Below are 15,957 nucleotides of genomic sequence, written 5' to 3'. Positions count from 1 at the left end.
TAACGTAAATATAATGTCCTAGTAACTTCGATATAATATGCTATTAATGTGTCTGTGTCATTGAGTGAATAATAAATAGCTGTACCATTAGAGGTTAGGTTTAGAAGATTCTCCCTAAGAACGTAATATGAAGGTTAAGTAACTAGCCGGCCACGCGACCACACTTCCTCTCTTTACATCCCACAACTAAATATTCTATCTATACTTTCTGCCTCTAAATCCCCCCATTACACAAATACTTAATCGAAAGAGCAGAGAAACGAGGCAGAATCGTGATAGCAAGGACAACCTTTATCGTTGTGTTATCTTACTATGCCTGACCAAAGTCATAACACGAGAACAATCCCAAGGAATATAAGTAGAAAAGAGAAAAGGGTTACAGCATAAAATATAAATTCAGTCGATTCCCTAATTTACTTACAAACACAATGGTGGTGATTGTCTAGGTCTACGATAGTTTTGTATGCTAAGTAGACAACAAACTAAGGTTTTCTCAACTTAAACTTAGGACGTTATGAAACCCAAAAATACAAGTTAAGCGGAAGAAGTAGAGCGAGCGTTTCACCTCCTCACTACACGAGTCGTAAGGATATGAGAAAACGAATCCGGATATATACCTTACCGACTGAGAATTCGAACATTATGACTCGCTTCTGCCAATCGTGTGGTTATAATGACAAATTTAGCATAAAAGGTCCATCAGACCCAAGCAATATCAACTAATTACAATGCAAACCTATAAAGAATAATACGGAATGCTACTTTTTAAGTAAAAAATAAGAAGTTTTTGTACAATTAAGGTAAAGTGATATTAAAACTGAAACATGATGGACGTATACAAAGTGGTATAAAACTCTCAACACTCCTTGTGACAGCTGAGAGTACGTTATGATGAAGGCACAAAAATGAATACAACTTTACCCTTGTTCTTAGATCCTGTCAAGGTCCCCACCTGTTACGATCTCAAGTATAAAGGGATGAAAAATGTGCCTGGTACTTTAAGGGAGAACTTGTTATGTATTGCAAGTGCCACTGCATGTTATGACCATCAGGTCTACAGAAATATCCTATTTCTGGGCGGTCACCAAGAAGGTCTATAAAAAGGGAACCAAAATTAAACAATTTACTGATGAAGATTAAAACTTACAAATTAATACAAAAAGAAAAAGGTAAATTTTTACTTTAGGACACACGAGTCTCTAGGGGTTGACCAATGTGTTTTCCAGTGTAAGTTGGTGTTTTGAACGAATCTGACCATCATTTTTGTCGAAAACTGAACCGCATAATCGAGGTGCGGACTTACTAGCACAAGATTTAGGTGCAATAAGACCTCTGCACTCTTATTACTTACACTTCTAGATATAAAACCCAATACTCCGTTTGCCTTATTACGAACATTAACGCACCGTTTTCTAGGCCGTAGATCCGTGCTTACAAGTACCCCTAAGAGTCTCTTTCACAAGTCGACTTCTCTAGGTTGATGTTGTTAAGGCTGTATACATTGACAGTATTTGTTCTTCCAATATTAAATATGCTGCACTTGCGGTGTTGAATTCCATTTGCCATTTTCTGACCACCCCTGCAGTTTATATAAATACTCCTGTAGTGCATTTGGATGCTGCCCTGAATTAATCTGCCGCCCTATTTTGGTGTCATCCGCAAACTTGCTTATGTCACTGCTCATCCCAGTATCTAGATCGTTTATGCAGATTATGAACAAGAGTGGGCCCGGTACTGACCCCTGGGGAGCCCCACTGGTTACACAGCCCCACTCAGATTTAACATCATCTACACTAACCCTCTGTGTTCTATCGTTGAGCCATGATTTTATCCAATTTAAAACTTTCCCCTCGATACCATGAACCTTAACTTTTCTCAGAAGCCTCTGCTGCGGTACTCTGTCAAACGCTTTGCTAAAGTCTTAAGTACATAACATCGTAATTATCGTCATTATCTACTACCCCGAAGACTTTCTTAAAAAAGTCAGACTAGATTTTCCCTTTGTAAACCCACGTTGAGAGTCGTAGATTATTTTTTTTCTCTAAATGCGATCGGATGCTATTTGCTATAAATGATTCAAGAAATTTCCCCACTACTGACGTCAGACTTATAAGCGGGTAATTTGACGCTGATGCTCTGTCTCCCTTTGTGAATATGGGTACTACATTTGCCTGTTTCCACAAGACTGGCACAACTCCCATGTCTAATGATTTGGTAAATATATTTACGAGGGGTCCGCTAATCTGTTCCTTACACTCTTTCAAAACTCTAGGGAAAATTTCATCCAGCCCTGGGGATTGGTCTTTAATTTATTTATCTTCTTAAGAACATCCCCTTTTCTGATAGTGATATTCTTTAATTACTCTTCTTCATTTACCCTAAATATCAGTTCCACCTCTGGATTTTCCTCGTGAATTTCTTCTGTGAAAACTGATAAGAAGTAGCGGTTTAATGCTTTGCTTATTTTCTCAATATCATCGATCACTTCCCCTCTCTCTGACTTTAAAGACCACACTTTGTCCAGGACCTTTGTCCTATATACCTGGAAAAATCCCTTGGGATTCGCCTTGGATTCTCTTGTTAGCCTGATTTCGAAGTCCCTGTTTGTCTTCCTTACATATTTGTTTAACATTCCTAGATAGTTCATTATACCTATTTCTGAGTTGCTCCTTCCGTCCATTAAAAAAATATATATATATTATATATGTATATATATATATATATATATATATATATATATATATATATATATATATATATATATATATATATATATATATATAATAATCAATGATATTATTATTGATATTATTATTATTGTCCACACGAGAATCTCAGAAGCTGCTTTACCGATCTGTGGCTGATGATGGATGGTGTTATATGTAGTGATGATGGATCATTTGTTGGCTATGTAGTGATGATGGATGGTGTTATATGTAGTGATGATGGATAGTGTTATATGTAGTGATGATGGATGGTGTTATATGTAGTGATGATGGATGGTGTTATATGTATTGATGGATGGTGTTATGTATTGATGATGGATGGTGTTATATATAGTGATGATGGATGGTGTTATATGTAGTGATGATGGATAGTGTTATATGTAGTGATGATGGATGGTGTTATATGTAGTGATGATGGATGGTGTTATATGTAGTGATGATGGATGATGTTATATGTAGTGATGATGGGTGGTGTTATATGTAGTGATGATGGATGTTGTTATATGTAGTGATGATGGATGATGTTATATGTAGTGATGATTAGACACTCAAATACTAACAGTTTAATGCTAAACAAATATACTTTGCATGGTGAAACTTACATACACCGTTAATGAACTATTGATGGAAGAAGACGTTTTGGGGACTGAAAAGTGAGACAATGTGGAGCCTCCCGGAGGGTGGCGTCCTACCGTGGCCTAGCGAATGAGCCGCCTGGAGGGCGGCGAGTCTGATAGTTTCTTATAAATTAAAATCGTAGCTGGGATGCTTCCTTTGGAAAAATCAAATGCGTTTGGACGAAAAAATTCTCGCAATAACGATACCTCGGTCAACATTTCGCATGCGTGATGCACAGAGAACATCTCCCAGACGAAGACCGAAAACTATTTAAAATACATTAAATTCAACTGTATCGCTATTAAGACATTTCCGCCATGTATTTATGGGGAACAAAAAGCTCAGAATAACAAGATCTAAATGTTTCAGTAGTTTATAACTTTCTGGGGCGCTATGTCCGAAAGGAAAATAATACCAAGAGAAAAACGATCACACTTTACGTTACAAAAAACTATGAAATTAGTAAACATCACTTAAAACTATGTATACAAATACCTATACCAAGATCACTACCAATACCACCTTGTTACATATCCACATATGTGTTTGAGGGAAGAACCGGCTGAAACGTGTTGATAGGGAGAAACAATACAGTACACACGGTAGAGGAGGTTGAGAAGATCTATTCTCCCTGTCAATGCTCAGCCTTCTGTTGATCTAGGGGAATGGAGTCCCAACACTGAGGACACACACAGGGTGCACCACAGCCAAGTCCCAGGGGAGCAGCCCACCTAGGCGGGGAGTAGCTTGTGGCCAACTGGCTCACACTACTCTGCCGGCTTCCCACCAACCTTTGGGAGTGGCGACAGGGATGATTCGAACAGAGGTGAACCAGGGTTGTTCGTGGTCTCTGCTTCGAGACTCATACAGAGGGGGTAACGACTCCTTGGGTCGTAACACTCCCCACCCACCCTCCAAGACGTCCGTAATCTCGATAAAGGAGGACTAGGACCCCTCTGTGTCTGGATGCCCAGGTGGATCCCTGGAGAGGACGTCAGCCAAGATGTTGTCCACCCCTATTATATGGCGAAAGTCCAAGTGGTAGCGCCCATCTCAGTATGCGTTGGTTGGAGTTCTGCATACTGGTGATGAAGGCGAGAGGGTTATGGTCGATCTAGATGGGATGAGAGTGGAGATAGCCGTCAAATTTATGGAGAGCCATGACTAAGGCGAGGGCCTCTCTCAATGGTGGAGTATATTTTTTGGCGTTTCTTCAATTTGGCAGAGTAGTAAAACACCGGATATAGCACTCCACTAGTAGGGTCCTCCTGAAGAAGGACTTCTCCAACACCAACTCCACTCGCCTCTACTTAGAGAATGACGGGTCTGGAGTGGTCTGAAGTTCTGAGGACAGGGTGAGACGACAGAAGCAGTTTGACACGGCTGAAAGCTGCATCACAGTCAGGATTCCACTTAAATGAAGATTTATGGCTGGCCAAGTCAGTAAGGGGAGGGGGTGCAGTAATGGAGGATAAGTTACTGCAGAATCGTCTGTAGAAGCCAGCCATCCCTAAAAAAAGCACAGGAGGGCTTTCCTCTTAGTGGGTTTAGGGAAGGACAGGATGGCTTCCACAATGGCGTCCTTTGGTCTCGTCTGGCCCCCTCCAACAACAGGTCCTAAATACACCACGGTAGCACTCCCAAAAGTGGACTTGGCCAGGTTGATGGTGAAGCCCACCTCCTGCAATAGACCGAAAAAGGTCTGAAGCCGAATAAGATGTTTCTGCGAATGTTCTGAAATTATTACAAGATCATCTAAGTATGCATAGGTGCCAGACAGGTCTTGACTAGCGAAATTAATGGACCGCTGAAAAGTAGCAGGAGCATTAGCCATTCCGAAAGGCATAACTTTATATTGGTATAATCCAATGGGGGAAATGGAAGCATAGATGGTTTTGGCTGTCTTGATCAACCCTATTTGATAACCTTTTGAAGATCAATAGTGGTTATAAACCGAGCTTGACCTTTGGCATCTACCAGACCATCAATCAACGGAAGAGGGAAGGAGTCGGTAACTTACTTGACCTTTCTGTACCATCAGGTTTCGGAATCAACAAACAGGGTGAAGCCCAAAGGGAATTACTCGGTTCTGCCAAATGATTATCCAATAAAAAGTCTACCTCTCCTCTCATGTTTACTCGTTTTACCGGACCGATGCGGTAAGCAGGCTGTCGTATAGGAGTTACACCCTCAGAAGTGACTTTTGGAAAATTTAACATTAGGGTTTTAATCCTCTTTTTGAGAAAGTGTTGTATTTGGCAAGTAATCATTTAAGTTACTCAGAATTCCACTATTTTTTGGGTTTCCCCGAGAGGAAGAAAATTCTGGGGAATCAAGTTCCTAGTCCCCAAATACGTCATTACCACGTGAGACAAGGGAATAAACATTTGATATAGGAACACAGACATGAGTTACAGATTGAACACTCGCCGAGTCCTCCTGTAGTTGACTCTCAACATAAGGTTTAATGAGGTTCACATGAACTAGTCGAGTATCCTTACGTCGATCAGGGGTGCACACTATATAATTATGTTCAGAGTTTTTGAGAGATTAAGTAAGGGCCAGTGAATTTACTCTTACGTTCACTTCCAGGATTAGGTTGAGAAAATAAATTACTTTGTCTCCAGTAGAAAAAGAGAAGGTTGGAGAATGAACGTCACAACTCTCTTTATCTTCCTTTGACACTTTTTAAGGTTTTTTGTGCTACCTTTCTCACTTGACGCAGCTTTTGTTTGAGATTATCGATATAATTTTCCACTGACCACTTAGGATGAGAAGTATCTGTGAACCACTGATCTTTAAGGATATTTGAAGGACCTCTGATTTGACGTCCGTAAAGTAGTTCAAAGGGTAAATATCCTAGTGATTCCTGGGGACATTCACGCAGGGTAAAGGGAAGAAAGTCACCGTTCTCATCCTCATCAGCGTTATTCTCAAAACAATATTTCTTAATCATTGACTTTAAGGTTTGATGGAAGCGTTCAAGGCAGCCCTATGATTGCGGGTGGTAAGCCGATGACAATTGTTGCACAATTCCTAACTCGCTCAAGACTTTTTTGAATAGTTCACTGGTGAAATTAGTTCCCCAGTCTGACTATCTCTTTAGGAATTCCAACAGAAGTGAACATGTGTAATGGACATTTGACAATATTCTTAGCAGTAATGTTCTTTAAACGCTTATATGGGAGGGATTTCTTTGGTGTATTTTCATATTAATTTGTCCCATTGCTGTTAACTTTTAAACTCAACCTTTTTTTTCTTCCTTTTCTTATTTCATTCTTTTTCTTTTCTTATTATTACTTCATTAAGTATAGATAGTAGTTACAGCTTAGTTATGTGACTTCATAGAGGAATTTCATAACCTCTGATCTTTGATAGCATGGCTCGAGGGTTAAGACACATGGGTACACTGTAAATCTGATATCAAGCAATGGAAAAGACTGACGGTAAAATACTGTAGGTAAATGACTCAACTACAGTGGTCAACTCCCTGGCTTACCCAAACTTTTTTACATTCTCCACTTACACCATTCCTGGATGTACATGTACACACAACACTACTCTTCTATAGCACCTTTGAGCACCACTTAATACAAGTGGCAATAATGCCGTTTACAGCACCAACACTAATAATTTAACATCACCAGGATTAGTAGCTTCTCTCCACTACTGTGGTACCTTTGCCAACAAGCAAATTGGTGGTCAACATACTCTTGCCGACTCCAAACACTCCGCCAAAACATAGCCCTACCGAGTGGTGGACTCATCCATAACAATGATGGGGGCTAGCGGTGTTTGCTCAGGCTGGGGATCATCAGGTTAGACAGTGAAAGCATCTGGCGAACGTCTGGGCCGTTGGCTGGGCTCCAGAGTAGGTGGCTAGTTCCCAACGCTTGCGTTCACAAATTTACCCTAGTTTACTGGCCTTCATCCATCTCCCAACTAGTGTGGAGGTCGTCCCAATCTCCAAGGCTCTTGGTCGAGAGGAACCTGTGGGTGGAGGGACTTCAGACCTTGGCCAGTCCAATACTGTACTTAAGAACATTCAGTCAAAATCATGAACTCTGATCTAGAAGAACAGAGAAATGCAGACACAACTGGAAGTTGTAATATTAGTAAATATGAAAAATTTGGTGACAAGAGGTACCGGTATGGTCAGCATAAGGACAGAATCAGACAATGCGATGTAGTTGTGGCCAGAATTAGGCTAGGATACAGACACATCTGGCAAGTTAGTAACGCTGTACCCATACCGGAACACTCGGCATGTAAACTTGTGATAAACCTTTAAAGCATACACTTGAACACTATTATTGAATGCGATACTGTCAAAGACTTCAGGCCACCTGACTCATTGCATTATAAACTTTGTAATTATTACATTGAATCAGGAGTGCTTGAGGACATTCTTGCGGTTTAACCAAAATTTGCTAGTTCACACAGATTCTTCTTCAAATAGAATATGAATTTTAATATATATGAACCACTGTCCTGTCTGGTAGTGAACAGTGATATCACCCACATGACCCTGACCTATATATACTGTTAATGAATATGGCCTATTTCTTTGTGTATTGTTATGCCATAACTTAGCAAATTGAATTACATTAAAGATGAATATAATACACCTTTTCACATATACGTTGAGACATGTTATATACCTATATGACAAATTTCATAACCGAATGACAGAACACATATCGAATGACACTCTAAAATTACTGTTGGTGGTATGTCATTCTCCAATTGTTACATTCTCAAACTATATGTAGACTGTTGGTTTAGTGTTCACGGCTGTCAATTTCATAACTTAAGTCAATCATTTCCGTTAGAATGAACGAACAGTTATTTTAGATTGTCATTCGATATGTGTTCTGTCATTCGGTTATGAAATTTATCAAATAGTTATGTAACAATGTCTCAACGGATATGTGAAAAGGTGTAATGAGGGTGCACACGGCACAACAAAAAACAAATTGGCAAATCGACACAACTTAGCCATAATATTTATCACCTAAAAATTAATATTACTTCAATACACGACAACAATGTTAAATGCGAAATTTCATGGGTTCAATCACAGCCCTCTTTATCCCAACAGTTCAGGAGTGAAGATTTCGAATTATACACATCACGAAAAGTTAAATAAAATCTAATAATAAAAGTTGACCATAATAAGTGTGCAGGTTACATCATGAACAGATAAACTAAAGCAGGAGAATAAAGACTAAACAATCCTTAATAAACCACTAATATATGCACAGTAAATAAACAAACCACTTTGTAACGTCACCATTGATTGCACTTTACAAAATAAATAATAGAGCAGCACTGAATAGATAATACTCAACTAAACCTTATTTGAAAAGGTCTCCACCACCGACAAACTCAAACGTCCTTCCACCTCCAAGGCCAGCCAATGACTGACAAAGTTCCATACCCTAGGAGACTAAAAGCCTAACACTAATAGTAAACAACTCCCACATTAAGCTGCAAAAATATCTAAATACATACAGAAACATTCTAATGTATCAAGTACCAGTCCTGCTCACATATAATATTTCACTATGCCAAACGCAACGCAATAATGTACATTACGCCATGAACCTATGTTATGGGTGGCTCTCAACTGGCTCAGCCATGTTAACAGTTGTTACTATCCGCTAATTGTATTTCTGGCTAAATAATCGGCAAAAAATTAATTCAGCGAGAATTGATAGCACACTCAGTATCAAAACCTGACTGAATTACTCGGAATAGGCGAACTGTACTATAAGCTTTGCCAGTAAATTTGTTAACCATAATCACAGATGCACTGTTAAATTCCTGTTCCCACCTACTGAGTATGTCTCCTCCAAATTCACTGTAGACCAGGGAGGACACACAACTACACCCACCCCCTGGTACTAACAGACACTACTACAACTACCACCACTTACAGTACACTACAACAACTTCTACCACCAATCCTATTAGGATTATTTTACACACATGCACTCGCTACAGCACTAGTTAAGAATATTTCAGAGAATAAGAAATTATACATATTCCTTGACAATACAGCCAGGTAAATTATCACTACAACATATTACAACACCGTAATTACTACATCATTACAACATCACAACATTATAACCATAAAAATCTTCACTGCAACATCATCCCTTCATCAAAGTCAACACCGCCATCATTACAACAGCATCATTACTGAAACATCAATACATCATCACTACACCAGATATAAAACTACAACATCATCACTACATCAGATATAAAACTACAACATCATTACTACACCAGATATAAAACAACAACATCATCACTACACCAGATATAAAACTACAACATCATCACTACACCAGATATAAAACTACATCATCATCACTACACCAGATATAAAACTACAACATCATCACTACACCAGATATAAAACTACATCATCACTACAACATATAAGACTACATCATCACTACACCAGATATAAAACTACAACATCATCACTACACCAGATATAAAACTACAACATCATCACTACACCAGATATAAAATTACATCATCATCACTACACCAGATATAAAAGTACAACATCATCACTACACCAGATATAAAAGTACATCATCACTACACCAGATATAAAACTACAACATCATCACTACAACATCATTACTACACCAGATATAAAACTACATCATCACTACACCAGATATAAAACTACATCAGATTAAAACTACATCATCACTACACCAGATATAAAACTACAACATCATCACTACAACATCATCACTACACCAGATATAAAAGTACATCATCACTACACCAGATTTAAAACTACAATATCATCACTACAACATATAAGACTACATCATCACTACAACATATAAAACTACATCATCACTACAACATATAAAACTACATCATCACTACACCAGATATAAAACTACATCATCACTACAACATATACGACTACATCATCACTACACCAGATATAAAACTACATCATCACTACACCAGATATAAAACTACATCGTCACTACAACATCATCACTACACCTGATATAAAACTACAACATCATCAGTACACCAGATATAAAACTACAACATCATCACTACATCAGATATAAAACTACATCATCACTACAACATACAAGACTACATCATCACTACACCAGATATAAAACTACAACATCATCACTACACCTGATATAAACCTACAACATCATCACTACAACATATAAGACTACATCATCACTATACCAGATATAAAACTACATCGTCATCACTACACCAGATATAAAACTACGTCATCACTACAACATATAAGACTACATCATCACTACACCAGATATGAAACTACAACATCATCACTACACCTGATATAAAACTACAACATCATCACTACAACATCATCACGAAACCAGATATAAAACTACATCATCATCACTACAGCAGATATAAAACTACATCATCACTACATCAGATATAAAACTACAACATCATCACTACACCTGATATAAACCTACAACATCATCACTACAATATATAAGACTACATCATCACTACACCAGATATAAAACTACATCATCACTACACCTGATATAAAACTACAACATCACTACACCAGATATAAAACTACAACATCATCACTACACCAGATATAAAACTACAACATCATCACTACACCAGATATAAAACTACAACATCATCACTACACCTGATATAAAAGTACATCATCACTACACCAGATATAAAACTACAACATCATCACTACACCAAATATAAAACTACGTCATCACTACAACATACAAGACTACATCATCACTACACCAGATATAAAACTACAACATCATCACTACACCAGATATTAAACTACAACATCATCACTACACCAGATATAAAACTACAACATCATCACTACACCTGATATAAAACTACATCATCACTACACCTGATATAAAACTACATCATCACTACAACATACAAGACTACATCATCACTACTCCAGATATAAAACTACAACATCATCACTACACCAGATATAAAATTACAACATCATCACTACACCAGATATAAAACTACAACATCATCACTACACCAAATATAAAACTACATCATCACTACAACATACAAGACTACATCATCACTACACCAGATATAAAACTACAACATCATCACTACACCAGATATAAAACTACAACATCATCACTACACCAGATATAAAACTACAACATCATCACTACACCAGATATAAAACTACATCATCATCACTACACCAAATATAAAACTTCATCATCACTACAACATACAAGACTACATCATCACTACACCAGATATAAAACTACAACATCATCACTACACCAGATATAAAACTACAACATCATCACTACACCAGATATAAAACTACAACATCTTCACTACAACATATAAGACTACATCATCGCTACACCAGATATAAACTACAATATCATTACATCTACACTACAGCACATCTACACTACAGCAGAACATTACATCACTATCACTATACTATAAGTCACTCTTTTCTTGTGAATCTTTTGTCACATGTGAAAATTCCAACCGTATTATATATTCAGTTACACTTTACCCCCCGAAAAAAAAGTTTACCTCATTAGCTTCATCTCAATAACTTTCCAAATAAGATGGCAGAAGAGATGACTAGCTACCAAGAGGGATCACACCTGGTGGAGTTCGGTTATGCCGACTTTCAAAAAATGTTCAAAAAGACCGGTATTTTGGGCGAAGGGGTCAGTGGCGAAGTATTGCTGGGAGAGTTTTTCAACAGACCTGCCTGCGCTAAAATAGGAGTAAGCCATGGCGTCAACAAGATCTTTAAAAGTGAGATAGAAAACAATTTAAAAGTAAATGGCGCTGGTGGATCCCCCATCCTGCTGGGGTCGTGCACCGATTACCCGGTAATGATCTTCTCAGTCTGCCAGGGTCAATCACTGTACGACATTATCGATAATTTATTTATTTTATCTCCCACCCGGTCGATAAACCTCTTCCTACCCATAGCTGAAGGCCTAGCCGAGGTACACAGCCGGGGTATCATCCATAATGACATTAAAGGGGATAATGTTCTGCTGGAGAAGAATCCCGATGGATCCTTCACCTCCCACCTTATCGACTTTGGCTTATCAAGAGTCGAAGGTGGCCACCTGACCTTACGCTGCAACCCGTACGGGAGCCATTACGCCCCCGAGCTATTTAAAGGTCAACCCTGCACCCCGGCCAGCGACATTTATTCGCTTGCAGTGATGATCTCCGACACCCAAAATACCTTTGACAACCTCTGGCCGCCAGGGGTTAAAGACCTGTGCAAGAAAATGCTCTGCCGCAGCCCACAGCACCGCCCAAGTCTCGCTAAGGTGATTGACGTTTTTAAGCAGTCCCTCGAAGAGCTCTCCCTTGAGGTGCTCTCCCCCTCCAAGACACACCAGTGATACAACATGTACAGTAGGCCTATATATCAGATGCCATTGAGAGCTCATGCTCTCACTTGGCTCAGCCATGTCAATACCGTCACAATAGTCCATTCTGTATAGTATTATGGATAAATAAACGGTTAAATATAAATATTATCAATATGAATATCCTCCTCCTCGACCCACCTCTCCTCTTCCTCCTCCACGCACCAACAGCCTTTGTAAGAGAAAAACACACCATTACCCCTTCTACAGCTACTACTGTTTAGTAGGAATAGTAATAGTTTCATTTTTGCATTGTACCTGTAAATAAATGAAATAAATAAATAAATAAATTTTAACCTACAACTCAGAAATTGACTTTTTATCCTTTACACATGAGCGTGACTAATGATGTTCTACCACAGTTGACAGATCACCTGAAGACTTGTACCTGATCATTAAATACCTTAACGCTAACCGAATATAACCCAATCCAGCCTAACATAACTCAACCCAAACCAACCTACCAGAGCATTACATAACAACCTAACCTAACCCAGCCTAACATAAGAATGGAGGAAACTGCAGCGGGCCGATAGGCCCATACTGGGCAGTCCCATTTACACCCAACCCCTATTGCTCATATATCCATCCAACCTGTTTGAAGCTATCCAGCGTATTCGAGTTAATGATGGTGTTTGGTAACTTGTTCCACTCGTCCACTACTTTATTTCCAAACCAATGTTTACCAATTTCGCGCCTAAATCTAAATTTGCCTAATTCAAAACCATTGTTACGATTTCGCTCCTGGTTGGATAGATCGAGTACAATTTGTAATGTCACTTTGTTTATCCCGGACTTCCATTTATACAACTCTATCATATTGCCCCACACTCTACGTCTCTCGAGGTAGTGCAAAATAAGACGCTTTAACCTTAAGGGTAGGCTTCAGGATATCGTGTGGCAGCACACATTGTCAACACATATTGATTTCCTTTACGAGTTTGGGCAGAGAGCCTACACAGTCAATTACAATTTTTTCAAATGGCTCAAACTACAGTAATGTGTTTTAATTGAGCTGGAGGAATGACTTGGTTGGGTTTACCCACCACCTGACATACATGGCAAGATTATACAAACGTAGTGACGCTATTCTTTATGTCCGGCCAATAGTAATGTTAAAGTAGTTTCTTATTGTCTTGAGAATTCCTAAACGTCCGGAAGTCCCTCGTGGGCCAACTCCACCAGAGACTTACGAATCGACTTGGGTACTACAATTTGATGTGTCAGACCACGTATCTAAGTTATTTAACTCTGGAGGTCTATACATTCTCATCAAGATTCCAATATTTAAATAAAAACAAGTGGTTTTGGTAGAGGGTTTACCGTCTACTTTAACGAGTCTACCCTTAGCCAAAGCGAGACCATCATCTTGAGCTTTGAGTTGAACTGAAGGGAGAACGTTTGCAAGTGGGGTTTCTGGGATCTTGTGACTGCACATACAGGAAAGAGATGCAGTTTCTCTTTATCCAACCGTTCAGTGGGGCTTTTTGACAATGGTTTTTCAACAACTTTTAAGTTTGGAACCACTAAACTTCCTGCTAAATCATTTCCCCAAATCAAACTTACGCCCCTTAATGGGAAGTTCTTTCTTTCTGATGCCAACTTTGACTTCACCCTTTACAATATCACAGTTCAAGACAATTTGGCTTGGCTTAATAAGGGTTAAGCAGACAAGTCTTGCAGAATCACACTCTCCGGTTTACCCTTTCTCAATTCCTGGAAGGCTTTCTTTGAATAAGATGCTTTGAGCAGCCCCCGTGTCTAAGAATTGAGGACTTTTTGAGATGCTAGTATGTTTACATTGGTCACAGGTTTAAGGTTCTTTAAGGCTTCTCCAGATTTAACCTGGGAAGGGTTAGTCGGGCTTTTGCTTTGACCTGCTTTACATTTAGGATCACGACACTTCTCTATGGTGTGACCAGGTTTTCTATAATAGGAACATATTAAAAAGGGGTTCTGACTGCCATTGTTCGATTTACCACCAGCGGAACCAGGGCTTTCACTAGAGGAGGACTTTACATTGGATGGCTTATTTCTGTCTCTGTTCGCAAAAGATCTCTGTATTAGAGCGAAAGAATCGGCTATTTGGGAAGCTTTTATGAGCTCTGGCTCTCTTTTCCCTACGAGCATCAAGATATTAAAAGGTAACTTCTGATTACACTCTTCCAGTACAATAAGTGTAATAAGTTCTAAGAACGTGGTCGTTTCCGTCGCTTTTGAGCCATTTTTTACACATTCTAAGTTTGTTAGTAAGGAACTCTACGCAAGTACTGGCAAGGTTTTTGGTGTAGGACTTAAATCGGTCTATATGCTTCTGGAGTTATCGAGTTAGCGTCTAGAATTCTCTTCTTGACTAATTCGTAATCATCTACCGTGTCAAAATTTGAAAATGTGAGTGCAGCTTTGTGCAGCTTAGCCTGGAGACGCCAGGTCCATTCCTCAAATGTTCGGAAAGTTCTGTCAGGATCGTCTTCATTAAAATTGGGGACTAATGAAATATTCTTTGCTAAGTTTAAAGAACTACGTTTATCATCTACTTCGACTTATTCTACTTCGATTTTTTCACGCTCTAATTGCACTTCCCTGTTCTTAAGTTCGAACTGAAGTTATGTCTTTATCTTGGAGAGCGAGTTGAAGTTCCAATTGAAAACGTCTTTCTGCTTTTCCTTGAAGTTCGGCTCTCAACTTTTCTCTCTCAAATTCAAGTCTGTCAGCGGACCATGAAGTGGTTGTTCTTACTCTAGTCACGCTTGCCACGTCATCTTTATCAACTTGAAATGAGTGACTCATGGGAATTAAAACCTCAAATGGTAGTTTCCTCAGGAATTCCTGTAGACGCTAACTCCCAACAACGGTATTTTTAAGTACTTCTTCAGTCACTGAACTGATGAACGGAATGTTAAAAAACTTTTTGATTACCCGATCCTTAAGTTTGTCAAAAAAATGGTTTTCACAAAACTCCTTTAGTTCAAATTGTTTAGAGGCCATTTTAAACTTCACACTGGATAGCGAATGTTAATTACATAAAAATAAAGTTAAGATGTCACCACTAACCAGTCACAAGTATGAAATATTAAAATATTCGGGGACAAGTTAAGGTTGACGTCAAAACTTCCACTCGATAA

The 15,957-nt window shown here is 38.7% G+C and overlaps 1 protein-coding gene across 1 annotated transcript; it reads left to right on the top strand.

The window, feature by feature from the left end:
• Positions 1 to 12,001: 12,001 nt before the first annotated feature.
• On the top strand, positions 12,002 to 12,805 carry LOC121877051 (serine/threonine-protein kinase pkn2-like). The gene has a single exon (XM_042382660.1). The coding sequence runs from the start codon at positions 12,002 to 12,004 to the stop codon at positions 12,803 to 12,805; it is 804 nt and encodes a 267-aa protein (XP_042238594.1).
• The last annotated feature ends 3,152 nt before the right edge of the window (positions 12,806 to 15,957 follow it).

Source organism: Homarus americanus, unplaced genomic scaffold (assembly GCF_018991925.1).
Source record: "Homarus americanus isolate GMGI-L3 unplaced genomic scaffold, GMGI_Hamer_2.0 scaffold59035, whole genome shotgun sequence".
Taxonomy (NCBI): Eukaryota; Metazoa; Arthropoda; class Malacostraca; order Decapoda; family Nephropidae; genus Homarus; species Homarus americanus.
Note: the sequence above shows the minus strand (reverse complement) of the source record. Positions and strands in the feature narration are given on the sequence as shown.

Coding starts and splice junctions, on each gene's coding strand:
- LOC121877051 (XM_042382660.1), top strand. CDS start 12,002: ATGGCAGAAGAGATGACTAGCTACCAAGAGGGATCACACCTGGTGGAG.